Genomic DNA, 24,457 nt, shown 5'->3' with positions numbered 1-24,457 from the left:
GAAACCCAGCAAAGATGGTTAGGTTTAAGTTCACAGATTCTCCTGGCTAACACTATCCTGAGCTCCGTGCCCAACACCATGCAGTTGGGTGGCAGAGACAGTAATCGTCTCGCCTCTGGTGAGGTTTTGCTGCTGCTTGTTCCCACCCTGCTGAGCCATGTCCTTATACTGGTATCAAACCAGGAACCCTACGAGTGACCCAGAACGTGCGAGGAGGTGGCCACACTAACACCGTACCATACTGCTCACCAAGCACTGCATGGCCCCTCAACACCACCCGTAGGACCAAATCTCACAATGCTGCTTTGAACTAAATCCAACAGTTTCATTGACAGCAGAACAATCAAACCAGAGTCTCAGTGCCAGTGTGTTGTATTTTAGGCAAAAATTACCCTTTAACAGACTCCCCAGATGGTTCTTTCCTTGCCTGTGTCAGCCCAGGAGACCCCTACCTTATTGTTCTGCATATCCTTATTGGCACCATTCTTCAGGAGGACTACTGCGGCTTCAACGTTGTTCACAGCAGCTGCCCAGTGCAGTGCCGACTTGCCTATGGAGGAAGACCACGACATACAACGTGCATTAGTGAGTGGTAAGAGTAACAGCAAGCAGCCCGTTCCTTCTGCCTCTGAGGGAGCCCGTTGCCTGCAGTACCTAGATCATCCACGGCATTGACGTCTGCATGGCAGTTGATGAGATCGTCCAGCATGCCCTCCACAGCCAAGCGAGCGGCCAAGATCAGAGGAGTGGTCCCGTCGTGCATTCGGGCGTCGAGATCAGTTGCCCTGTTCCTAATCAGGATCTGCCGCAACAAGGGCCAAAGCGCAGGAAACACAAACGTTAGGAGGGACAGACAGCAGACACTCCAGGTACCCAGGTCTCAGGACCTGCAACCCCCTTTCCAGTCTGGGGGTGCACATCCGAGGGCAGCTGCTTTGATGTGCCCATCCCTGAGACAACAGGGGCTTCAGGTTTCAAGACTTCCACCCCGCACCTTGCCAGGGCAAACTGGAGACCCTGCGATAAGCTCAGTCGTGTCACTGACTCACCACGTAGCACCAGCACTTTCCCCAGAAAACCCCGAGACTGGTGGCAAAAGGATCAATTACCTGGAAGACTCCCTGGGCATCGGCAGAGACGGCGGCGTGGAGGGGCGTCCTGCCCATGTTATCTTGGATGTTTGCATCGGCACTGGCTTCCAGCAGGCGCTTGGCAGCGTCCGAGCGGGAGTACCTGGCAGCCAGGTGAAGCGCCGTCTCGCCGGTGCGGTCAGTCTGGTTGTGTAAGCTGGCGCCTTGGTAAATGAAATCCGAGATGACGGCAGGAGCATCGTCTTCCTCTTCGCTATTGCCAGTCTCCAGCCCTCCTCCGCTGCACGAGGCGATCATGAGGGGGGTGAAGCCATCTGAAAAGCACAGGGGAACTCGGTGAAAAAAGGCTTTTTACCCTTCTGTAATGCAGGCAGCTCAGCAAGATGCTCTGTCTGCGATAGATGCTTATTCTCATGGGTGCATCAAGACTGAGTTCCTGACTGGTTCTAAACATCAAACACGAATATCCTTCCTCTGATATGGATCTGAAATTCCTTAGTGGTATCTCACCACTCACTGCTTTTCCTATTTCATCTGCTAGCTTGCACACTAACATGTAAGGTGCAATTTATAAGGAAGGTTGCTCAAAGCAAACTTGAGTACAGTACAGTGCAGCCTTAAATGTTTTTATTATTTCAGAGGACAATTTCACAGATGTGGGGAAGACCAAATATCTGTAATAACTTAAATGCCTATTAACTATTAATATAGTTAAAAACCTGAAAAGAAGACTGAGAAACGTGCAATTTTGTGGGAGGAGAGTAATCTAGGAGTGGCACAGAGAGAAGCTGGATTACTTAATAGGTACTTCTTCTGTATTCTCTAATTTCCATCTCAGTGATTAAACAAAAGAGATCTCATAGACATCAAAAGGTGACAGGGTCTATCTCTAAATCACACACAACAGCAACCATGCGATGCAGAACGGCTAGCAGCAACTCCGTACTATGAATAGAGACAGGTAGGGCTGTCTGGGACTGCTTATCTGCAAGGGGTAAGGGAGGATTTTAGATTAGCTGACAAGCAGCGCAGAAGTGAAAGGACTCCACCTTACCGGGACCTCTGACGTTGACGTCCATGCAGTCTGCATCGATTTCCCCCTGCGGTGGAGTAGGCGCCATGGAGGATATGCGCAGGTCAGCGGCATCCAGGTGCTGCTGGGTCCACTGCCTGTGATCCGTCTGATCGTCCGTGTCGGGCAGCATCGCCTGCTCCTCGAACTGAGGAACGACAGCGGGAAATGAGCACCGAGCAAAGCGCACAGGTCAGGGTGGGAGGAGGGGGCTGAGCTCTAGCGTGGGAAGCTCTGCAAGTCTCAAAGGTGCGTTTGTCACATGCAGGTTTGCAAAGGAGCCGGCAGCAGCAACGCGCAGCGCAGGCTGGGCCCCCGAGGGTCCCTCTGCTCTGCTGCTTTCCGCAGCGCTCTGCTCCTTCCACGACAAAATCCAGCGTGTGACTACTTGCAGCACAGAGAGGGAACGTGGCAGAGAGCTTACCCTGAACTTCTTGGTGTCCAAGGTCTCCTCATCACCCCACTCATTTTGGTTGTCATCCATCAGCGTGCCGTCTGAAGCATTTTTGAGGGGTCTTTAGAAACAAAACCATACAAAAAATTAGTTCCTCTGCAGGAACTAGTCTGTGATGGACTGTGTTTATCTACATGCACAAACTGAAAGAAGAATCAACAAGGCAATTTCCAGGAGGTTCCCCTCAGCTTGCCTGTCATTTTTTACCAAGTGCAAACACACCACGAAGCATTTAAAAACCTCCTCCAGATGGGAACACTGTTTTCCCCATGCAGAACTTTAAGAAACCTGATTTTTCTCCTCCCCGCTAGCCAATATGATGCACTAGAGAACAAAACTCCGATGGTTCTTTCAGAAGAGCCCTGAGCAGCCCCACTGTGCTATGTCTAACAGGTTAGCAAGCAAATTACTCACTTCAGTCCAACAGAATCCTCCCCAAGTGGTTCTCGTCGCTTCTTCTTGCTCGACTCTGTCACTTTGAAGCCTTCTGGGAACCAAAGCTGCCCATGCTCCCTGCGCCGCTTATGAGACACCAGTACTCCCACTCCAATGAAAGCAAGCAAGACCACCGCAGCCACCACCACGTACATAGGATACAGCTGGGAGTTCTTCGTGGGCTCAGCTGTTTCACCTACAAAACAGTGGGGCACAAAGAGATGCTGAGACATTAAGCTGCATAGCAAACCAGTGACAGAGTGGAAATGAAGGAAAATTAGTTAATAGAGGTACCTAAGTCTGATCTAAATCAGCCCCCCCAAAATAAGGTCATTTTATACGCTATTAATCAGAATTGCAAACTATCGGCAAATTCTCGGCTGCACAAGCCAGCCTGCATCAGGAGACAGCTTCACTTTTTTCTCCTTTAAGGAAAAGGATTAGCAAACTTCAAATCATTGCGCTTGCATTGAGCTGTTAAGACAAAAGGATTTAGGGGGGATTTTCAAGATACAAACTTCAACTCCTTGCATGTCACTGATTGATTGGAGCTGGTTGGGTTTTCTTTTTCTTTTTTTTTTCTTTTATAACTTTTATAGTGATAATGATTTTGAAATAAACCTGGAATAAGCAAAAATAATAAACTGTTTTTGCAATTTTTTTAAGAACAGACTTAAAGAAAAAAAAAAGATGCAAGGTTATTAAAAGCAGACTGTGCTCAAATGCAGCCAGCTGACAGATAACTAAACACGGATAAGGCTGGAAAGTTTTGGTTGTCTCTCTTCCCCAGCCGACCAGCCGTACTTACTTTTAACGGCTTCTATTTTGTAGGGTATGTTTAGGTTGCCAAGGGAGGCCAAGGCACCCAGGAACGCTGCCACATCGGTTGCACTCTGGAAGCACTGGGAAGACGACTGGATGCACTGGCGGTTATCAATTTCCAAGTAGACGATGGATCTGTGCGAGAGAAGAGTCAATGAGAAACACGGAGCAATGGCCACGCCTAGAAGACAGATGAGCCCTGTCTCCCCTCCCTCCTTAACCCCCCATCAGTGGGAATTAGAAGGTGGGAACCCATCTCCTTGCTTCCCTGTGGCCCAAGCCCTGCAGCTCGCACTCATGATCTATTGGATTTGCCTCAATGAATACTGTGAAATCTAACTCCTTATCTACAGGAATGGAAGGGAGTCTCTGCTTCACGATGTTTTAAAATTACCCAGACACTACAGGATCTTAAATAATGCTGTTTGGGAGCCGTCAGATCTTTTCACATCAGTTTCGCTGCTTTAACTCCTTTGCTTTCGGTGGCTTTTGATTGAGCCCACAGAGAGGGAGAAGGTTAGATCTATATGTTTATACCAAAGATCTCCAAACACAGTTTGCAGTAATTTTTACAACAAAGCTCTCGAAAGCATTTCCCAGGGAGAAACTGAGGCTTAACTTAATGGCTTCCTGCAGTCAGACAGTCGGTCAGGCCAGCCTCTGCTTCCAGGTCCCACCCAGCCCAGCCCCGGCTCCCAACAATACACAGGACTCCTTCAATCGTGAGAGTCGGCGCAGCATTGTATCAGGGATTCCTGAGCGATCACTCGCTTTTCCCACGTGAGAGCAAAATCCGGTTTCTATTCACACAGAAAGCAACGTCTAAATACAATTATCTGACCTACATCCTTCCCTTTATAGCGTGTTACTATTATCAACACGGAAAACAAATGCTGCTCAGTGAAAAAGGAACCCATTGGTCCCCCCTACCCTCTGATGTCCATCTGATCGAGCTCTCTCTTCTGCCTTCTGCCAGCCCTGGCGTAGAGGCTGCTCTTTACTTTGTTGATGACAGCACTGGACATATCTGACCAGTCCTCTGTTGACCTCTTGATGTAATGCTTTTTCAGCTCCTCCTCATTGCCGTAGTATGGAAAGATCATATACTCTCCCTTGGGGTTCTTCTTGAAGACCACGTTGGTGTGCAGCACGCGGCTCAGCTCCCGCAGGAAGTTGAAAGAGTTGTTCTTCAGGTTCTCGGGAGTGATCAGGACCACCACCACCAGCGTGCCATCTGCAAGCTTCTCTGGCATGTTGTTTGCACAGTCCAGACCATCCCATTCGCACTCAAAATTATTGCAGCCCTGGTCACAGTGGCCATCCGAGAAGTGATCTTTGCAGTACTGATCATACAGAGGGCTGGGCAGAAGAAAAAGAAAGGCAGAAGAATGAATTAGACCAAGTACTGCGCATATTACCTATCTGCTGAGAAAATAAAAGCGGTGGTCCACAAGGACCTCTCTTTTGTATAAATATTCTTCATCCTGACAGACACTAAACCAGTTTACATAGAAGGCAACCGTTTCGTGCAGCGCTGTGAAGCATTCACTTCTGCAGGTAAAAGATAGCAGCTGTTAAACTATAAGTTGCAATTTAGATGCCAGAAAAAGGGACAAATTACTGTGACTCAGAGAAGACATGGGGACACAGAATAGTTACTCAGACCAGAGTTTGTCCAGAAATCTCGGATTAAATTTCTGCTATTTCCAAAGACATGTTTGGTAAATGCCTGGATGTTAACATCATCATGTTTTCTGGCTGCTCTTCCATCCGGGGTCCCCCTACACTGAAACTCACTGTGTTTCTCCTGTGAGTTGGAGAATTCACATCTATGGTGGGATACAGGCAAGGACAGGGAAGCCATCTGGAATGAGCCAAACCCAGAGAGCTTCCAAGTCTATATAAACTCAGTAAGACCACAGGGAAGTGTGGTTGCTTGAGTTGCAGCCCCATAGGCAGCAGAACAGAATGTAGAGAGTGAACAGCAAGTCTGCACTTAGGAGCTTTAGCAGATGCAACCAGAAAATACCCCCAAGACGATCAGCACAGAGGTCACGGCTTTAAAACAAGAGGGTCAATGAGTAAGTCACTTACTTGCACTGCCCTTCGTATTTCTGGCAGTCAAATCCATCGTACAGGCAGCCAGCGTTATTGCACTGAGAGTCGCACTTGCCGTCGTTGAAGTACTTCCAGCACTGCAGAGACTGGGAGCAGTTCTTCCAGGGGTCGTTGAAATTGAGGGAGCAGTCTCCCCCATCCCAGCCGCAGGCATGGTTGTTGCATTTCCCATCGCAGATCTTGTTGCCGGCATACCCCGCGCAAACTGCAATCTCGCACTTCTCCTCAATTTTGGGTGGGATGATATCCTGCCCGATCCCACCTTGGAAATCAAAGTCGAGGATGTGGCAGTTGAGGCCGTTGAAGTTGGCAGGGCAGTTGCACCGGTAGTAGGGGGAGGCATCGCTGAAGAACTCGCAGGTGCCCCCGTTGTAGCAGGGGTTGGACGTGCAGGGGCTGCTGGCCGGGTACTGGCACTCGGGACCCGTGAAGGTCGGCGTGCACATGCACTTGGAGCTCTTGTGGATGGAGATGCAGGTGCCACCATTCAGGCAGTGCAGGTTCCCACAGCTGCGGGAGTCGTTCTCGCAGGTGGCACCCACGAATCCCTGGGGAGGTGACAGCAAAGAGGGAGTCGGAATGACTGACGCTGTCCTATGAGCAGCCTAACACACGTGTGTGTTCTGGGAAACTTGGCACAAACCCAGTGAATCAGGGCACGGCTCTGGAGCGTCCTCTGAAACTAGTGATGGGCAAGAATAATCTGGAATGTTAGAGCATCCCCCTCGAAACGAAGGGAGCTCTTCTCCATAGCTGCCTGCTCTACCTTTACCTGGAGCAAATAATGGTCAGGCAAGAGTCTGTCCTACAGAGCTGTGCATCGTACCTGCTGAGCCACCTCCTTCTCCCTGACCCTGACCCAGTCTCCTTGCTAGTGAGGAGGGATATTCGGATACACCTCCCTCCAGCGAGCACCCGCAGCAAAGCCTCTCCCCCTGGCTAGCCCAGCCGGGGAAGCCTCGGCGCTAAACTGGCCCCTTGACTGCCCCTCTGTGCAAGGGGCTGACTTGCAGGGCCCGTGCAACATCCCACGCTCAGGGCTGGAGAGGGGAGGTACGTACCGGGGGGCATTTGCAGATGAAGCCGCGGCCGGTGTTGCTGGCAACTGCGCATGTTCCACCATTCCTGCAGGGTTTGCCTTTACAGCCATCCACCACGGTGTCACAGCGACGGCCTGCCGAAGGAGAAGAGTGCGTGAGGAGCAGAGGAAGGCGTGCGAGATGCGCAGGGTGGCTGGGGGCTGCAGGGTTGGGCGCTGGGAGCCGGGGGGACGCGGCGCTCACCTGCATAGCCAGGTCGGCACTCGCATTTGTAGTCATTGACCCGCTGCACGCAGTTCTGGGTGCCGCGGGCGTCGCAGGGGTTGGACAGGCACTCGTTGACGTCTCCCTCGCAGCGCTCCCCTACAAAGCCAGGGGGGCAGATGCAGCTGTAGCCACCTACCCGATCCGTGCACTTGCCATTGTTAAAGCACTTGGGCCCCAGGGTGACAGGATCAAAGAAAGGGCTGCAGTCATCCACATTGATCTCACAGTGCACCCCTAGAGAAATGGGGGAACAACCCACACAGCTCATCAAACAGTATCGGGGTGCCCGGTGGTCCCTTGTGTGAACCTTCCCTGCGAAGGGGCTGAGCCTGACCAATTCAATGGCAGTCTGAGCCACCGCTCTGGCAGGAGGCGCGCAGCACCGCGCAGCTCACGTCCAAGGTTGCATGGCCTTGATGGCTAAGCTCGCAAGCAAACACAAACCTCTACCGTTGCATTTGCTTCTGCTAGCCTGAGCAGCTAATGAGCAGATACCGAGGATATCTACGCTCAGCCCACTAATGCCCCAGCCTGGGGAATTAATTTACCTTGAGTTCCTCTGGGGCAGGAGCATTTGTAGGTATTGATGAGATCGATGCAGGTTCCTCCATTCTGGCATGGGTGGGACAAGCACTCATTGATCTCCTCTGAGCAGTTAACTCCATGATAACCAGCCACACACTACAAGGAAGAAAGAGGGGAGCTATCAGAGAGGTTCACTCAATTCCCACATGGCTGCAGGAGCACAGCCAGCACCCCAGCCTTCAACTTGTAATGGGGCACTGAGCCAGCCTGAAGCTGGGGCAGCTCCTTGGCCAGCAGAAAGGCAGTAACTGGTGCTTTCTCCCTGGGTGTCTCTGCCCCCCACAGCACCCACCTCACAGGAATAGCCTCCCAGATAGTCCGTGCAGGTGGCTCCGTTCTGGCAGGGGTTGGGGGAGCACTCGTCCACCTGCTCCTCGCAGTAGCTACCAGTGTAGCCAGCCTGGCAGCGGCAGAAGTGAGTGTTGCCGGTGTCCACACAGAGCCCCGAATTCCTGCAGAGATGTGCTACATCGATACCTGCCGGGGAAAGCACAGTGAGTCGTGGGGACCTCGGTGACATCCACGTACCGCAGGGCCACGTCCTGGCCACCGCGCATCCCACCGGGGATCGCAGCCAGGACTGCAGCCCCGGGGGGTGCACGTTACAGCAATCCCTGAGATCGCTCTGGTTGTGCCAAAGATCCCCACCAAGAGAACTGAGCATGCCCCTGCTCAGAGCCCAGCACGGGGAGCACCTGGGGGCCCCACCCTGGCCCTGTGAGGCCGTACACATGGCAGGGACTTACCTTGCTGCTTAGCAGCCACCTCGCAGGAGACACTGGGAACATCGCAGTAGAGCCCTGTCCATCCGCTGTTACACTCGCAGCGGTACAGGTTGTTGGTCTGCCAGCACTTGCCTCCGTTTTTGCAGGGAGAGGAGTCGCACCAACGCACCAGGTTCTGGGGGAGCAGAGCAAGAGATGAGGGTCAGGACCCAGCAGGGCTTCTGCAGGAGCGGAGACTGCAGTGACCCCCCCCAAATCCCCACAGCCAGCACGCATGGACAGACACTGGGTTCAGCGGCCGACAGCCCAAGGCTCCCCTACCTGGCAGTTGAGCCCGGTGTATCCCTGGGGACAAGTGCACTTGTACGTCCCGTAGCTGTCCTGACACGTGCCCCCGTTCAGGCATGGCTTGGAGTCGCACTCATTAATGTCATGCTCGCAGTAGCTGCCCGTAAAGCCAGGCGGACAGACACAGGTGAAGGTGTTGATGCCATCCACACAGGTCCCACCGTTGAAGCAGGAGCTGGGAACACAGACATCACGTCCCAGTGAGTCACCGCTGGTCGTGCCCCACGCCAAAGCCCCCACAAACTGGCCCAGGGCAGTGCAGGGACCTCAGCCCCTTGCTCCAGCCCTGACGATGGCTGTGCCCGCAGCAGGAGCCGTGCCGGGCTGTACCTCTCTGTGCAGTCAGGCGTGTTGTTCTCGCAGTGGATGCCGCTGAAGCCAGAGGGGCAGGTGCAGGTGTAGCTGTTGACGCAGTCGGTGCAGTTGGCACCGTTCTTGCAGGGGTTGCTGGCGCACTCATTGATGTCCTCCTCGCACTTGGGCCCACGGAAACCAGCCAGGCACTCGCAGAAGAACGTGCCGACGCCATCGGAGCAGGAGCCACCATTGTGGCATGGATCTGGAGAGGAGGGACATGCATGTCAAGATGCAATGGGTCCAGCCCTGGATCCTGCCCGGGAGCTGCCCCACAGCATTGTCCCCGCACACGTCCCCTGGCCGCGGGGAGGGATGGGGCAGAGCCCGTGGATCAGGCAGAGGCCAGGCCAGCCCCACCGGGGGACTGGGCAGAAGCAGGGCACACGGGACACACTTGCTCACTGCCCGCACGTCACACTCCCCCCCCAGCCTCCTTCCTGCCAGCTCCCATCTGGCCTTGGACTGACGCAGCTCAACTGGGACGTGCTCGAGGTGGCCCGAAAGCCCAAGCAGGGCTTGCAGCACGGCCCAGGCCAAAGCAGCGGCCGGGGCTCGCCCATGCACGGGGAGGACGATCCCAGCCCCAGGAAAGGCAATAAAGCTGACGGCTCAGGGCCAGGCTGAGTGCAGCCCGCGCAGCAGCCCCTGCTCTTACTGGGCTTGCAGTCATCGATGTCGGTGTCGCAGTTGCGGCCGGTGAAGCCAGTTCTGCAGGCACAGCGGTAGCTCCCGTTGGTGTTCTGGCACGTGGCCCCATTGCGGCAGGGGCTCTTCACGCACTCATTGATGTCGATCTCGCAGGTCTGACCTGTGGAACAGAGCGGGACAGGGACCACATGGGCTGGAGGTGCTGGTGAAAGCCCCAGGGACGACGATGACATCTTGGGCACCGCTCGCACCAGGGCGGGAGCCGCCGCAGCAAATCGCCCTTGCCAAGGGGTGCGGGCAATGGCCGCGTTCCACCGCGTCCACCCGGCTGAGCCGTGGGGCAGGTCAGGGCCCTCCCCGAGGCTGGGCACTGAGCAGGGCTGCTCCCATCTGGCAGGGCACGCAGGCAGCCACCTGCCCGCTGCTCCCCGGCCACACTCCCTTCCCTCCATCTTTCACTCCCCAAGCAGCTGAGGAGAGCGGGGTGTGCTGAACCCCCAGACGGGCCGTGCCCCTACCTTGCCAGCCGGAGGGACAACTGCAGGAGAAGCTCTCGTAGTCTTCTGACTCCCGGCACTCGCCGCCGTTCTTGCAGGGGCTGCCAGCACAGGGGGCCAGCACGTCCTCGCAGGTGGCTCCTGCACAGGCACAAGCACCCACTGACACCCGCTCTGAAACGACGGGTGGCCCAAGACCCTGCTACCCCTGTCCCCTGCCCTGGGCGGCTGCCAGTCCTGGGGCAGGATCTGGGCTTCCCCACTGCCCCGGTGCAGCCCAGCTGGGGCTGTCTCCTCCATCCCTGGTCCCCCATGACCCCGGGCCCCCCATGAATCCTTTAAGCCCTGGCAATCTGGGCTGCATTAAAGCGCTGCACACTTCCTTTGGCAGGGAAGCGCCGCTCACAGTGTCCTTCCCCCCTTGTGCTCCCCCCTGTCCCTCTCAGCCGCTTTTCCTGTTTACGTCCAGGCAAGGGACACGTTCCCTCCAAACCCTTATCTTCCCTGTCAGCCAGTATCTCCCGAGCTGGCCTTTGCTATTTTCCAGAGCCTTCCCCTCCCCGACTGCCCCGTCCCCGTCCCCCCAGGGGTTTCTATGGCCACTGCCGAGGGCAGGAAACGGCTCACAGCTTCCTGCAATTGTGCACCGGCTGCCGCTCTGCGCGAGCGGAAGCGGGAGGCCGGCAAACAGGAATTGGCTCAGCAGAATCCCCTGGCCTCTCAGCCTGGGCTCGCTTTTTCCAGCACGAGCATCATGGCAGGAGAACGGGGCCACCGGCAGCACCGACCCCCCAGGGCGGTGGGGTGCGAGTGGGGCGGCCGCCTGGGGCTGCTGCCCCGGGTGCAGGCTGCGGCCGAGCCACCACCTCCAGGAGGAGGAGAAGGTGGAGGAGGAGGAGGGAGGAAGCTCTGGCTGGCCGCTTCCCAATGCTCCTCCAAATTTCCTCCAGCTGTGCCGCGGCACGGGGAGGTGGAGCCGCGGCCATGGGCAGCCCCGCAGCAGGGCAGCGTGAGGGAATCCTCCGCACTTGGTGCCAGCTCGTTGCACGTGCAGAGGGACCGATTTGCGGTCACACCCGAAGCAGCAGCCCCGCAGAGCCCCAGCGAGACCTGGGGGGCACGGGGCGCTCCCCCTCACCTGTGTAGGGCAGGAGGCAGTTGCAGGTGTAGCCGGCGACGTCATCGATGCACGTGCCCTGGTTCAGGCAGGGGTTGGAAGCGCATTCGTTGATATTGGTCTGGCAGTTGGGTCCTGTGTTAAGAAAAATAGATAAAAGCGGCTGTGATGGAGATGTGCCGATGGGAGGGGGCTGAGGGTACAGTGGGGACGTGGTGACAATGGCAATGGCCCACCCATCGCCCTGGAAGAGCCTCTTGCTCTCAGCTCCAGCCACGGCCGCCCAAACTCTGCTGAAGGTCCCCAGGCTGGCTGCGCTGCCACATCTCCCAACCAGGCCTGGGGTCTCCACCATCCCCGCAGCGAAGCCCCAGCCCATCTAGCATCATGGGGACGCCCACCCACAGCTCCCACCCAGGCCCCAGCGTGGGGGGGACGGGGCAGTGTCCCTGGCTGCACCCTTACCGCTGAAGCCCTCCCTGCAGGTGCAGATGTAGCCACTGGTCATGTCCTTGCAGGTGCCACCGTTCATGCAGGGATTGGATTCACACTCGTTATTGTTAATGTCGCAGTTTGTCCCACTCCAGCCTGGATCGCAGTCACACCTGTAGCTTTGGGGAAAAATTGGGGCATAAAGCACAGGATCTGGTCCATCCTGGCCCTCCTGGCTACACCAGCCATCACTTACACAGCAAACCCCGGCTCCTAATCGTGCCCCTGCAGGGAAACATCCCCCGGCACTAGCACAGAACACGGACGAGCACCGGCACGGAGGACGGCTGCTCTCCCTGCCTCTAACCCTGACTTTGCTGGGTGGCCCTTTGGTCCCAGCAGCCCCCGCATCTTCCAGCCTACCCGTTCAGCCCGTCGTGGCATTTCCCGTGGATGCAGGGGTTGCTGTTGCACTCGTTCACTTCGGACAGGCACTTGGGGTCATGGAAGCCCTCGGGGCAGAGGCAGGTGAAGCCATTGATGCCGTCCTTGCACGTGCCCCCATTGTGGCAGGGGTTGCTGGAGCACTCGTCAATGTTGATGTTGCACATGCGCCCTGGGAAAGGGGGGTGAGGAAACGTTACCCCAAAGGATGCAGGCACGGTGGGTGCGCACCGCCTCCGGGGGGCACCCACCGGGCAGGTCCCCCTCCAGCCACCTGGGGAACGGCTGCCGGAGGCTCGAATCTCCGGGCACACGTGTGCCAGCCGCGTAGGAGCGGGCTGCCCTCCAGGTAGGGTGACTTCACACCCCTGCATCGCCCGCCTGGCTTAATTAAATGTAACTGGGAAGAGGCTGTGCCCTGGGCTCGTTTGGTCCGGGAGGGAGTAACGAAGGGAGCCGGTTTCAGCCTGTAACCCTACCTGCCGCAGCCGACAAAGCCAGGCTTTATTGCGGCTCCCGGCAGGCAGGAGGACAAGGGGCCGCGCGAGTGGGGAGCGGCGGGGGCTGCTCCCATCAAAGCCCTCCGCCATTTCCAGCAGCGATCAAACAAACCAGTCGGACAAGGCGGCAACCTGATACCCATGGGAGTGGGCGCAGCAGGAGTCGAATTCGCGGCACCAGACGCCCCTTTGATTTCGGCCTGAGCCAGGGTCGTCCTCCTGAACAAGCAGGAGGGCGGGAGGGTGCAAAACCTCCAGCAAGTGGGATGGCAACACCTCCCCTCCTCGCTGCACCCTCGTCCCGGTTGTGTGCAGCACCACCAGCTGCAGGCATCCCTGCACCGCTGCGGGCACTGGGGACATCCCAGGGCTCCTTGGCGCGAGGCTGGATCTGGGCCAAGTCCCCAGGGTGCTGCGGTGGCTGCCATGCCCTGCTCTCACCTGTGTACCCCGGCTCGCAGGTGCACTCATAGCCATTGATCTTGTCGATGCACTTGCCGTAGTCGCAGGGGCTGCTGGCACAGTCATCCAGGTTGATCTCGCAGTTGGGCCCTGGGGAGGAGAGTGGTGCCATTAGGGGGTCCCCGGCCCCGCTGACAAAACAAAATGAAGCCCCCTGGCACTGACCGCCGCCGCAACTCCACAACAAAGCTGCTCCGCCATCAGTGGCTCCCCGGCTCCCGGCTGGGGCGCAGTTCCTGCGAGAGCCGGGCACCAAACCGGGAGAACTCGCCCTCACTGAGGCCGCCCAGGCCGGCCCTGGCACCGGGGCGGCTGCTGGCGGCAGCCCAGGGCGAACCCACCCGGGGACGGGGATGGGACCGGGGTGCTGCGCGGCACGGCTGACCCGCGTGGAGCCCCCGGGGGGTCCCTCCTGCTCACCCGTGGTCCCTTTGAGGCAGAGGCAGTTGTAGGCGTTGTTCCTGTCCTGGCAGGTCCCCCCGTTTTTGCAGGGCTGGCTCTGGCACTCGTTGATATTGATGTCGCAGCGGTGGCCCGTGTAGCCAGGCTGGCAGAGGCAGGTGAAGGCGGCGATGCTGTCCTTGCAGGTCCCGTAGTGGCACGGGTCGGGGTCACACTCATCGATGTCAATCTCGCAGTGAGCGCCCGAGAAACCTGCCACCGGTGGGAGGGACACGGGGTCAGGATGGGGGACATGGGGTGAGGATGGGGTATGCGGGGTGAGGATGGGGGACACTCCTTCCCACCCTGGCCAGGTGTGAGGCAGCGCACCGGGGTGGCTTGACCTGCCCACCCGCCCCGCCACGAGCCCCGGGACCCCCGGGAGCGGGGCGCAGGCAGGGGAGCACCCCGGCGTGCTGCCGGCAGGGCTGGTCAGACCCCGGCTCGCGGGCTTTGTCCCGGGGCGCACAATGACCTGCATTAAGCCGCCTCGGCTCAGGAGCGGGGCCCCGCGCTCGCCCGCGGCTCGTCCCAGAGCATGCGGGGGGGCCGGCCGCAGGCACCCCCGAATAATAACCCCCCCGGCAGATCCTATTCTCCTGGCCAGCTCCCTCCCTGCCAGGTTTGGGGGTGGAGAGCTGAGGACAAAGTACAGCTTTGACTAGACCCCGCCAAGCCCACATAGCAGCTTTTCATCGGGGCTTGGCATTAGCAAGACACTAATTAGAGGCCATTCAGCTGGAAGATTTCTGGCGGGAGCTGCTCCACAAAAGAGCCACTGTTTGCCACCAGGGCTCAAGTCATCATTTTGTGCAACCGCTCCTTGGGTTTCGGTCGGCGAGCCCCCGCAGCCCTGCACCTTGCGTCCCCATAGAGGCAGCTTTATTCCTTCCTTCCTGCCTTTCCCCCTCGCTGCCGCCCGCCGCTGCGGCGGGGAGCACGGCGGGACGGCTGCTGCAGGGCCACACCTAATGAGCACTCGTTACGCCCGGCCCTGGGGCCGGCGGGCAGTGGGGCTCGGCTCGCTCCGCTGCCGCCTGGCAAAGGGATGGTCCTGTCCCTTGGGAGTCACCGCAGGGACCGACCCCGCTGCCAGGGGTTTGGGGACTCCCCCCAGGGCGGGTGCTTGGGGAGGTGGGCACTTAATAATTCAGCAACATGGTTTTATGGCACATCATGGGGCAGAAGGTGGCTTGTTCCTGCCCGGCGGGGCGGGACCCCCGGAGCCCCCCGGGACACGGGAACCCCTCACCTTCGGTGCACTCGCAGCTGTAGGTGTTGGGGCCGTCCACGCACTTGGCACCGTTCTTGCAGGGGGTGCTGGCGCACTCGTCGATGTCGAACTGGCACAGGTGCCCGTTGAAGCCTGGAATGGAGGGAGAAGTCACGTCCTGGCACAGCGGCCGGACCCGCCAGCCTCCCCCCGCCGCCAGGCAGATCCCGCCGGGCCCCCCGCGTCCCGGCCGGGGCGCCGGGTTTCCATGGGGACGGCTGCTGGGGGCCCTGAATGCGGGGCTGCGACCCGCCATTGAGAGCATCTTATTTACATCTCTAGAGGAGCAAAGTCTCTGAACTTCAAAACCTCCTTTCACAGATTAACCGTCTCCCCATTCTCCGCTCCACCCCGTGACTTTGACACCACATTCAAAGCCGCTGGTGCGGCCCCCCCGGCCCCCGGCCCTCCTTCCCAAAGAGGGGCCTTTTCAAGTGCAAAGCCGTGGGGTTTAATCCTCCTTCCCCTCTCCCATGGGCCAGACCCAGAGCATCGCCTGCACAGGGCTCAGCCCCTCGCCGCAATGGGGGAACTCCCCACCAAAAGTGCCAAGAGGTGCTCAGCCCCCTCTCCCCATTTCGGTGGGCTCCAAAATGCAAGGAGCCCATTTTCGGCTCCTTCCCAGCTCAAGCCGGGATGCATCATGGCTTTGTTTCTGCCGCGATGGCAGCGGGACGGATGCCGCGTACCGGTGGGACACTCGCAGTGGAACTCGTTGATCTTGTCGAGGCAGTTGCCATTGTGCAGGCAGGGGCTGCTGGCGCACTCGTCCGTGTTGATCTCGCAGTAAACCCCCTCGTAACCTGCGGAGAGACCCGGTGCACCGTCAGCACCGCGGCACGGGGTCGCACAACGCGCAGGACGGGCAGGTTACACCAGGGCACATTTGGTCCCCCCGTCTTTACAAAGGCAGCTCAGGAGCTGTGCTACAGGTGGTGGGACCTGACGCACAAGCTGCTCCATGGATGTCCACCCCACATCTCCCTGTCCTTGGCTTTATCCAAGCCAGCAAAGTCGGGAAGAGGAGGAGTCCAGAGCAGGGCTGGTGGTGCCCAACTCTCACCTCCCGTCCCCCCACCGCTGCAGGAGATGGCAGCTCTTTCTTTTCGGTGCTGTCCCCAGGCACACATGCCTCCCGTGGATCCTCACCCAAACCAACACCGAGCTGAAGCTCAGGGGCACCCAGAGCCCTCCCGCCACCCGCACCCAGCACCGGGGCAGGGGTCCACAGGGCCGCCCACCCACCGGGCATGCAGATGCACTGGAACTCCCCGATCTGGTCCAGGCAGGTGGCATCGTTCTGGCAGGGGTTGGAGAGGCACTCGTTGACATCGATCTCGCAGCGAGGGCCTGAGTAGCCCTGCAGGCACTGGCACTGGAAGGACCCCTGGGTGTTGATGCATTTCCCTGCGTGCTCGCAAGGGTTGGCTCCTGCAACACACAAGCGCAGCTCACAGGACACGCTCCCGGCTGCACGCGAGCTCCTGGCTGCACCGGCGCTTTCCCCAGCTGCTCCTCAGCCGCCCGTGCGAACTCAGCCCTGGTGCTCACCCAGCGAGCACTCGTCCACGTCCTGGTTGCAGGCCGGCCCCATGTACCCCGAAGGACACGTGCAGATGGCTTTGCCATTGACGGGGTTGGTGTCGCAGTTGGAGCCCTCGTTGCAGGGGTTGCTGATGCAGGCGTCATCGAGGTGGCACAGCAAACCTGGGCAGCAAAAGGCAGGCGCACATCAAGGGTGATGGGCACACAAGTCATCATGCACCAAGACCTCAGCTAGGAGCCAGGGGACATGCGGGGAACTGCCACCCTGCACTGCGAGCAGGGGGCAGGATGGGACGGGGCCTCACCTGTGCGGCCGTGGGGGCACTCGCAGTAGAAGGAAGCTACCCGGTCATGGCAGGTGGCCCCGTGGAAGCAGGCGGCCATGGCGCAGTCGTCGATGTTCTCGCTGCAGTCCTCACCCGTCCAGCCATTGACGCAGACGCAGTTGTAGCCGCCGTGGTTGTTGTGGCAGGTGCCCCCGTTCTGGCAGGCGTTGGGCATCAGCTGGCACTCGTCCACATCCTCGGTGCAGTACTGACCTGCCAAGGGACAGGGCACCTGCATGAGGCTGGCGCTGCCCAGCTCCCGCAGGCTCCACGAGCATCGCTGCGAAGCAGGACGGCTCTCCCCACCCGGTCCCCAGCATCCCCCGGGGCAGGATTCGTCCTCCCAGCCCAGCTCCGTGCCACCCTCACTGCTGGCGGTGGCATTACCTGTCCACTCGGGCGGGCACTGGCAGTTGTAGGTGTTGACGCCGTCCACGCAGGTGCCCCCATTCTTGCAGTTGTTGCCCGGACAGTCATTGATGTTCTCCTCACAGTTCTGGCCCGTGAACCCTGTGCAAAGGAGATGTCTGCCATGATGCCGACTGAGCAACCAGCCGTGCCACTGCCTCAGCCCCCCCCCCCCATGGCAGGTTGCTCGTTATCGGGTGCCGAGCGCTCCCAGCCTGACTTTGAAGCCAGCCGCCCGGTTTCATCCCCAGCCCCATCCGACTCTGCGGGGCTTGATTCTGCTACGCAGGTTTCCCTGCCAGGGCGACATCGCTGGATCCTGGCAAGCAGCGGCAGCTTCCTCCGCGCAGGGCAGACGGGGCGTCCCCGGCGTGGGGCTCGCCTGCCAAAGCCCCTGGCTCTGGAGACGCTTGCCCCGAGCAGCAGAGAATCCGGCTCCACAGCAAGCCGGGATGAACCGGGGCTGCTCCCACGAAAGCTTGCGGCACCTGGTGCTGAATCACCGACTTTTAATTTCACATGTAAAGAGCCTCATCAGCAGCGCTTCCCCCGGCGGGGGATCCAAGTCCCTGGCAGGGTGAACCACCGCCCCCCGCGGTGCTGCGCTAATCCCAGCCCGCCTCTCGTGCGGTGAGCCCGGCTGCTCGGGTTTATGTTATCGCCTCCACCTGATAGTGCGGCACGCATGGAAACCGCGCCGCCCCCGGCCTCTCCCCGCGGTGTCTGCAGCAGAAATGAAATGGCCAGGCCCTTCTCAGGGCATCTGCCAAGCCGCCCCGTCCCCCTCCAACTGCCACTTGGGTTAAGAGCTGCATTTACTCTAAGACTCCCAAAGCCTCCGACCCAGCCGCCGTCAGGCATCAGCCTTCCCAGCCTGCCCAGGCGCTCGGGGTCGGGACAGCAATGCCAGCCGTGGCAGCTCCCCGCAGTGCCGGCGTTCACCTGCAGCTCCCCCAGACTCCCCAAGGCATTCTGCAGGTCCAGAGCAGGCTGCTCCCCTGCGCAGGCAGCTCGCTACGTCACCTCGCCTCCGCGGGGAAGGGACCAGATGCCCAGGCTCATCCTCTCTGGGACCCCGGACCCTGGCCCAGCTGGGGTTTTTCCCCTCGCTCTCTCCAAAGGGCCATGTTTTCCTCTCCCCCGCAGCCTCAGCCCCATCACACAGGGAGCAGCAACAGCTATTTACGATTGCTGGTAGGAGTCCAAAGCAGATAACGTTGATTTGTGCCTCATTCTTAAGCAGCTGGGCTGAGACTGAACAGCAATAACTGGCAATGTCCTAGATACCAGGATTAACTCATTTTGAACCATCTGAATGAGTAATTAGTACTGCAATTACTTTAAACTCAGGGTTACATTCTACAGCGATGGCATGATAAAACAGCCGATATTAGTTTAACTTGAAGAAACCCGGAACAGCCAGGCCTCTCCGGGAATGAAAAGGGGACATTGTTTCAGGTCCGCTGTGCTGCATACCAGCGTATCAATCGCCCTCTTATCGTAAGAAACAGCCCCCGGTCCCTCCTGTCTCTGCCTGAAGCTGATGCAGCTCCTGCAGCAAGCTATGCCGGATGGTGGAGGTGCTGAGGGACCCCCCTCAAGTCCCCCCAGAGCAGGCGCCGTGCCGTGGCACCCCGCGGGAGACAAACCAGCTCGTGCAGCATGCAAATCTCCTGGAAGCAGCCCACGAAGCCGCAGCTGGGCGTGAAAGCGCCGATCCCCCCCGCAGCAGGGATGCTCCCGCAGGGCCACACCTCACCCCGACGTGCCCGACGCTTGGGCTGCTCTGGGGAAAGTGCCTCGTCAGCAGAACAGCAGGGCAGGGCCAGCGCCGCTCCTCCTGCCCCCCTCCACCTGCCCGTCCCTGCGGCAATGCCGCTTTGCCGGGCCAGGGCTCGGAGCTGCTCCCACGGAGCATCACCCCTCGGAGCTCCTGGCTGCACCAGCTCATCCCGGAAGGAAAGGCTTCCTTTCCCGGCACCGCTCGCCTGGTCAGCCCCAAAGCCTCGCTGCCCCTAAGGACAGGAGCTTTGCTCCAGCCTGGGTGAGCAGGCAGGGAGGGGAAGCAGGAGATCCTGCAGGGCCCTGTGGGTTAACCCTGGATGGTTAACGAGTCTCCTGAGTTATTGCAGCCAAAAGCTTTGGGAAAGGGATTGAACCTCTGAGCCTGTGTCAGAGATCAAGACAAGATCTCCCATGCTGCCCTGCAGGGATCGCGCATCCTCCCCCCGCACCGGGCTGGGCTGCCAGCAGGATGCGGGTATGCCTGTGCCAGCTGGGAGACCCCATCCCCACCCCGATGCCACGTCCCCAGCGGCGGTGGGGCAGGAGTTACAGCGCAGGGAGGCTGGAGCTCCCCACGGTAATGCCAAGCACCACCCAGGGTGCAGAGCAGAGAAGCCGCCTACCCCTCGTCCTGCCCCAGCCCCTGAGGGGCTATGGGTGACCACAGGAGATCAAAGCAATCCCACAAGAGACTTCTCAGGCAATTTAGCACTGCCCACAGCTTCCTTCCAAGAGAGAGGGTGGATGCGTCCCCTCCGCGTCTGCCGCAGCTGGCCGGCGTGGCTGGCTCGGGTGAGAAACGGCAAACACAGCCTGGTCTGAGCGTGGGGCTGCAGCAAGCGGCAGCGTGGCTCTGGGCTGTGCCGGCCGCCGGCAGGAAACTCCGCTATTTCATTTCTCCAGCCAGCACGGGGACGGGGGGAGCGTGGGGCTGCGCTCAGCCCCTTCCGCTCCCTGCCCCGACCGCGCTGCAGACCGCTGCCTGAGGGCAGAAGCGAAAGGGCTTGCCGGGGTCAGAGGGCCCTTTCACAGCTGCTTTTCTTTTCCCCAGCATGCAGGGTGCCAAGCTCCTTTGCAGGGTGCTGAGCTTCTGTATAGGGTGCTGAGCTCTTGGGACAGCCCCTGCCGGGCTCCCTCCTGCAAGAGCCCTTCATTTCAGAGGCTGTCATTCGGCTGGGCTGCTCCGGCACTTGCCGGAGGGAGCAGCAGCGAGCACGGGGAGGGTCTCCCTTCGCACTCGGAAACTTTCCAAAATAGCTATTCCGGGCTAATTATTCCATTCTGGAAGTGGATTAAGCTAAAGCGGAAAAAGGCACTCTTATTCTGGAATATGAGCATCCGCACAGGGGCCTCTGCTGAAACAGTTGTTTTGGAAGAGCTATTTTGGTGAATCACCAAGTATAAAAAGCCCCCAGATGACCTCTCCTCTTCGGGCATCGCTGCCCAACGTCTTCCCAAACGCACGTGGCGCAGCAGAGCCCACAGCCCCTCGTTTTTGTCCCTCCCAGAGCTGTAACTTGGGGGAAGATCGAGCACTACTTGTTTAGGGGGGGCAAAAGGGCTGCAAGGGGGTCCCCTATCCCCGTCCCTCCGCTCGGAGGCAGCCCTTACCTGGCAGGCACGTGCAGTCGTAGGTGGTGTCTCCGATCTGGCGGCACGTCCCCCCATTCTGGCAGGGCGAGGGGTTGCAGGGCACGTAGAGGTGCTCGCAGTTCTGCCCGGTGTACGCCGGCTTGCAGGAGCACTGGTAGGTGCCCACCTCGTTGGTGCAGCTCCCGCCGTTCTTGCAGACGGGCGGCGAGATGTTGCACTCGTTCACGTCCTGCTTGCAGTTGGCTCCGTGGAAGCCGGCGGTGCACCGGCAGATGTAGTGGGCTTCGAAGGGGACGCACTGGCCCCCGTTGGCACAGGGGTTGGAGGCACAGGGGTCGGCCTGCTGGCAGGTTTTGCCTGGGGAGAGCAGGGAGGGAGGATGAGGATGCAAACTGCAGCTCAGGCTCTTGGTAGAAGCAATATTTGTACTGGGGTGCAGACCTGGCGCTGGGACTGTGTTCACAGGGTTTGCAACTAATTCCCCCCACCTCTAGCCCCGTAAAACCCTCACCCGTGCAGGAGGCTTGCAGCTCACCCAGCCAGGGACCCTCCCAAGCCCCAACTCGGGTTTGCAGACCGCCCCCCTCTGTTTCCCCCAGCACCAGCGGAAGCCGAAATCAGAGGCAGCGCCCTTCTCCATCCATGGGGGTTCTCCAGGAGCCACCCCTGTCACAGGCTGTCCCTCTCCCTCCCGGCTGGGTCACCGTGTCCGCATGCCGCACATCAGTACTGCCTCACCTGACCACCCCGGCGGGCAGCGGCACTTGTACTCGCTGAGCGTCAGCAGGTCGCAGGTGCCCCCGTTGCGGCAGGGGTTGCTGAGGCAGACGTTGTCGCGGGGCGTCAGGCAGAGCTCATCGGTGAAGCCCAGGCGGCAGGCGCAGGTGTAGTCCACGGTGCTGCCGCGCACCACCGGGGTGCAGGTGCCGGCGTTCTTGCAGGGGGAGCTGAGGCAGGGGTTGGGCAGCTGGCACCGCTCGCCCACGTGGGCACCGCTGCACCTGGCAGGGGCAAGACACGCCGTCAGCGGGATCGGCCCCAAGGGACCCCAGGGACTGGCTCCGGGAACGCCTCCCCGGGCCCAACCCCGCACCGCATCCCGGCACATCGGGTTTGGCAATGGCAAGGCTCTGCCCTGGCCGCGTTGGGCTGAGAAGAGGAAGATGAAAGAGGCGCCAGGAACAAAGGCGTCCCCCATCGAGGGGCCTGCACTGACTTGCAAAACCGCAGCCTCCAGCGCTGACGTCCTGCTTCTCATCGCAACACGCTTTTTTTGTCCCCCCCCTTACTGAAGAGGAAATCAAGGCACAAGGGGGGACGCGGTGGAGCCGGGAGGGGCACCCCATACCCGCACCCAGGGCACCTACGGACCCCGAGGGAGAGGAAATCCCGCAGTGGCCCACGGGGCCGAGCAGCACAGGGATAGCCCTGCGTCCCTGCCTGCACCGGGGTCCCTGCTCCAGGCGATTTTTATCCTCCCTCCATCCTAAGAAGTCACTCAAACGCCATCAAACACAGGCTCAGCGCTGGCTGGTAGCAGGTGGGACACGTTCCTGCTCCTCGCAGCCGGCTGAGATCTTCCTCGACGACAAACCCTGCGCAAGGAGGGACGAGTGGCCCCGGCTGCCGCGTCCCTCTGGGTGGGGGCCCTGAGAAAAGGCCCCCTGACGCGGCCACCGGCTCAACCATCTGTCACCGTTGGCCAACAGGGCTGGAGCAACTGCCTGCTGCAGGACCGGGGCAGGTGATGGGGACACGCCGCAAGGGCAAATCCCGGCAAGGCTGGGCAGGATGCAGGGCCAGCAAAGGACCCCACGGAGCGGGGAGCTGCCCCCCAGGAAGAGGACAGAGCAAAGCTGTGCACAGAGAGACCAAGGGCATCTGACGTCCAACGAAGGTCCTGAGGACAAGGCCCTTCAGCACCTCCCCAGCACAAACCCTCCCGTGCAGCATCTCTTGCATCACGAGATGCCATGCGTTTTGTCCCCAGCCATCTCTGCTCACATTACACTGCTTCCAAAGGGGGATTTGCTGCCCTGGCTGGGCTGCGCCCAGCAGCCGTCGTGCGTAGGGCATGGGAGGAGCGAGACGACACCAGCATGCTGCTGTCCCACACCACGATGGCAATGCCACCGCAGCAGAGCAGGGCATGCTGCGCTCAGCTCATGCCGGGCTGCCGGCTGCTATCAGAGGCCTTGAGAGCAGAAATAAATCTGGGGGTGGTCGCATGCATTGCTGCGAGCTCGGGGTAAGGCAACCACCGCTGGAGGTGATGGCCGGGGAAGACGACAGCACCCGGGCACTGGGGGGCTGCGGTCCCCACTGCGCTTTGGCAGGTTGGGGGTCAGGGCACCCACCACATGCTCGCACCCATCACCACCTGAGCTGGCGGGACCTTGCCTCCCCGAGCCTTGTACGTGGCCTCCAAGGCTCCCGAGGCAGGCAGCCCCCCTGGGGCGAGCAGGGAGGGTCCCAGGGAACGCTGCAGCCCCACGGCTGCACAGCAGAGGACTCACCTGCAAACCCCACCAGCCTGCAAACCCCAAAACAAGAACGTGGGGCTCCTCTGGTGAAGCACAGCCAGCAAACCCCCACCCTCAGCCGGGTGCTGGCCGTGCTTTGCCGCGCCATGACCACGTTTCGGCCCCACTCCCCCTCTCTTCTTCCCCTACTTTTTTTTTTTTTAACCCAATTCTCATTTCATTGTTGAGGATTGTGTGAGAATTTGTCAGGATTCGGAGACATTTTGAGTTAATGAGACGGCATTATCCAGGCCAAATGAAAAAGAAAATGTGTATAATAATAAATCAGGGCATCTGCTCGGCACACAAAGGGCGGCGGGGAGCAGGTGTGCATCCTAATGAGGCAGAGCAGCTGCCGGCGCCCGCGGCCGATGCCCGGCTCGCCGGCGGCTCCGAGCCTGGGGCGCTGCGGCCGCGGGGCGACGGCGCTTCTGGGTGGCTGCGCCGCAGCCCTGCGCGGGGGAATGCGAGGGCTGGGGCCGCGGCCGCCTGAGAGGGGCCATTGTGCGGGGCCGGGCGGCCGGCGCAGGCACGCTGCCGGCAAACCGCTCAAGTGTGCAGTCATCTGTTAAAAGCACCGCTCTCCCCCGCCTCCCCGCACCACACACGCTTTTTTTCTTAAAACAATCCTCCGGGCTCTGGCAGTGGCTGGCAGACAGGGAAGCGTCATGAGATTCTCCAACAGGAGAAAAAGGTGGGGGGAAAAAAAAAAGAATAAGAAAAAAAAAAATTGATGCTGGACAAAGAGCATCGGGGGCAGCGCGGGAACCACCGAGTGCGCGGGAACCGCCGCGGCGCGGGCTTTGGCTCGTGGCGGTGCCGCCGTGGGCAGCCGGGACCGGGAGGCGATGCTTGCATGCCGGTCCGAGCCAGTGGGACCCCGGTGGGGCTATCGCTGGGATCGGGGTTCCTGCGCTGCGGGGCTTAAATGAGGCCGGGGCGAGGGGCGCAGAGCCGAAAGCCCTCCCACCCAATTAGTTTTCGGACCGTTTCCAATTTCAGTGCAGGCAAGTGGTGGTTTGAGTTCACGGATGGGAAGCCGGAGCAGAGCCCAGCCCGAGCCCGGGCACAGTTATTAGCCAGGAGGTTAATTAGTGATTGGAGGAACTCCCCTGGGAGGCAGGGGAGCCCCTGCCTGAAGGCAGAGGGG

General features: G+C 59.8%; 1 protein-coding gene across 2 annotated transcripts in view; it reads right to left on the bottom strand.

Annotated features, from left to right (window-relative positions):
* NOTCH1 (notch receptor 1) overlaps positions 1-24,457 on the bottom strand; it is a 44,510-nt gene that overhangs the window by 3,308 nt on the left and 16,745 nt on the right. Inside the window, exons 3-33 of one of the 2 annotated variants that reach the window (XM_075170706.1) lie at positions 21,524-21,786; positions 20,804-21,142; positions 17,387-17,509; positions 16,979-17,212; positions 16,680-16,835; positions 16,374-16,559; positions 15,818-15,931; positions 15,108-15,221; positions 13,835-14,068; positions 13,394-13,504; positions 12,432-12,624; positions 12,042-12,187; positions 11,598-11,711; positions 10,481-10,600; positions 9,970-10,122; positions 9,288-9,516; positions 8,931-9,132; positions 8,631-8,784; positions 8,177-8,361; positions 7,848-7,980; positions 7,276-7,533; positions 7,054-7,166; positions 5,969-6,540; positions 4,805-5,233; positions 3,861-4,009; positions 3,032-3,248; positions 2,588-2,678; positions 2,146-2,311; positions 1,110-1,405; positions 655-802; positions 453-550 (exon numbers count right to left, since the gene is read on the bottom strand). In XM_075170706.1, the coding sequence (XP_075026807.1) occupies positions 453-550; positions 655-802; positions 1,110-1,405; positions 2,146-2,311; positions 2,588-2,678; positions 3,032-3,248; positions 3,861-4,009; positions 4,805-5,233; positions 5,969-6,540; positions 7,054-7,166; positions 7,276-7,533; positions 7,848-7,980; positions 8,177-8,361; positions 8,631-8,784; positions 8,931-9,132; positions 9,288-9,516; positions 9,970-10,122; positions 10,481-10,600; positions 11,598-11,711; positions 12,042-12,187; positions 12,432-12,624; positions 13,394-13,504; positions 13,835-14,068; positions 15,108-15,221; positions 15,818-15,931; positions 16,374-16,559; positions 16,680-16,835; positions 16,979-17,212; positions 17,387-17,509; positions 20,804-21,142; positions 21,524-21,786 (6,040 nt within the window). The remainder of the gene's footprint in view (positions 1-452; positions 551-654; positions 803-1,109; positions 1,406-2,145; positions 2,312-2,587; positions 2,679-3,031; positions 3,249-3,860; positions 4,010-4,804; positions 5,234-5,968; positions 6,541-7,053; positions 7,167-7,275; positions 7,534-7,847; positions 7,981-8,176; positions 8,362-8,630; positions 8,785-8,930; positions 9,133-9,287; positions 9,517-9,969; positions 10,123-10,480; positions 10,601-11,597; positions 11,712-12,041; positions 12,188-12,431; positions 12,625-13,393; positions 13,505-13,834; positions 14,069-15,107; positions 15,222-15,817; positions 15,932-16,373; positions 16,560-16,679; positions 16,836-16,978; positions 17,213-17,386; positions 17,510-20,803; positions 21,143-21,523; positions 21,787-24,457) is intronic. The other variant, XM_075170707.1, reaches the window with a different exon arrangement.

Source organism: Calonectris borealis, chromosome 21 (genome assembly GCF_964195595.1).
Source record: "Calonectris borealis chromosome 21, bCalBor7.hap1.2, whole genome shotgun sequence".
NCBI lineage: Eukaryota > Metazoa > Chordata > Aves > Procellariiformes > Procellariidae > Calonectris > Calonectris borealis.
Note: the sequence above shows the minus strand (reverse complement) of the source record. Positions and strands in the feature narration are given on the sequence as shown.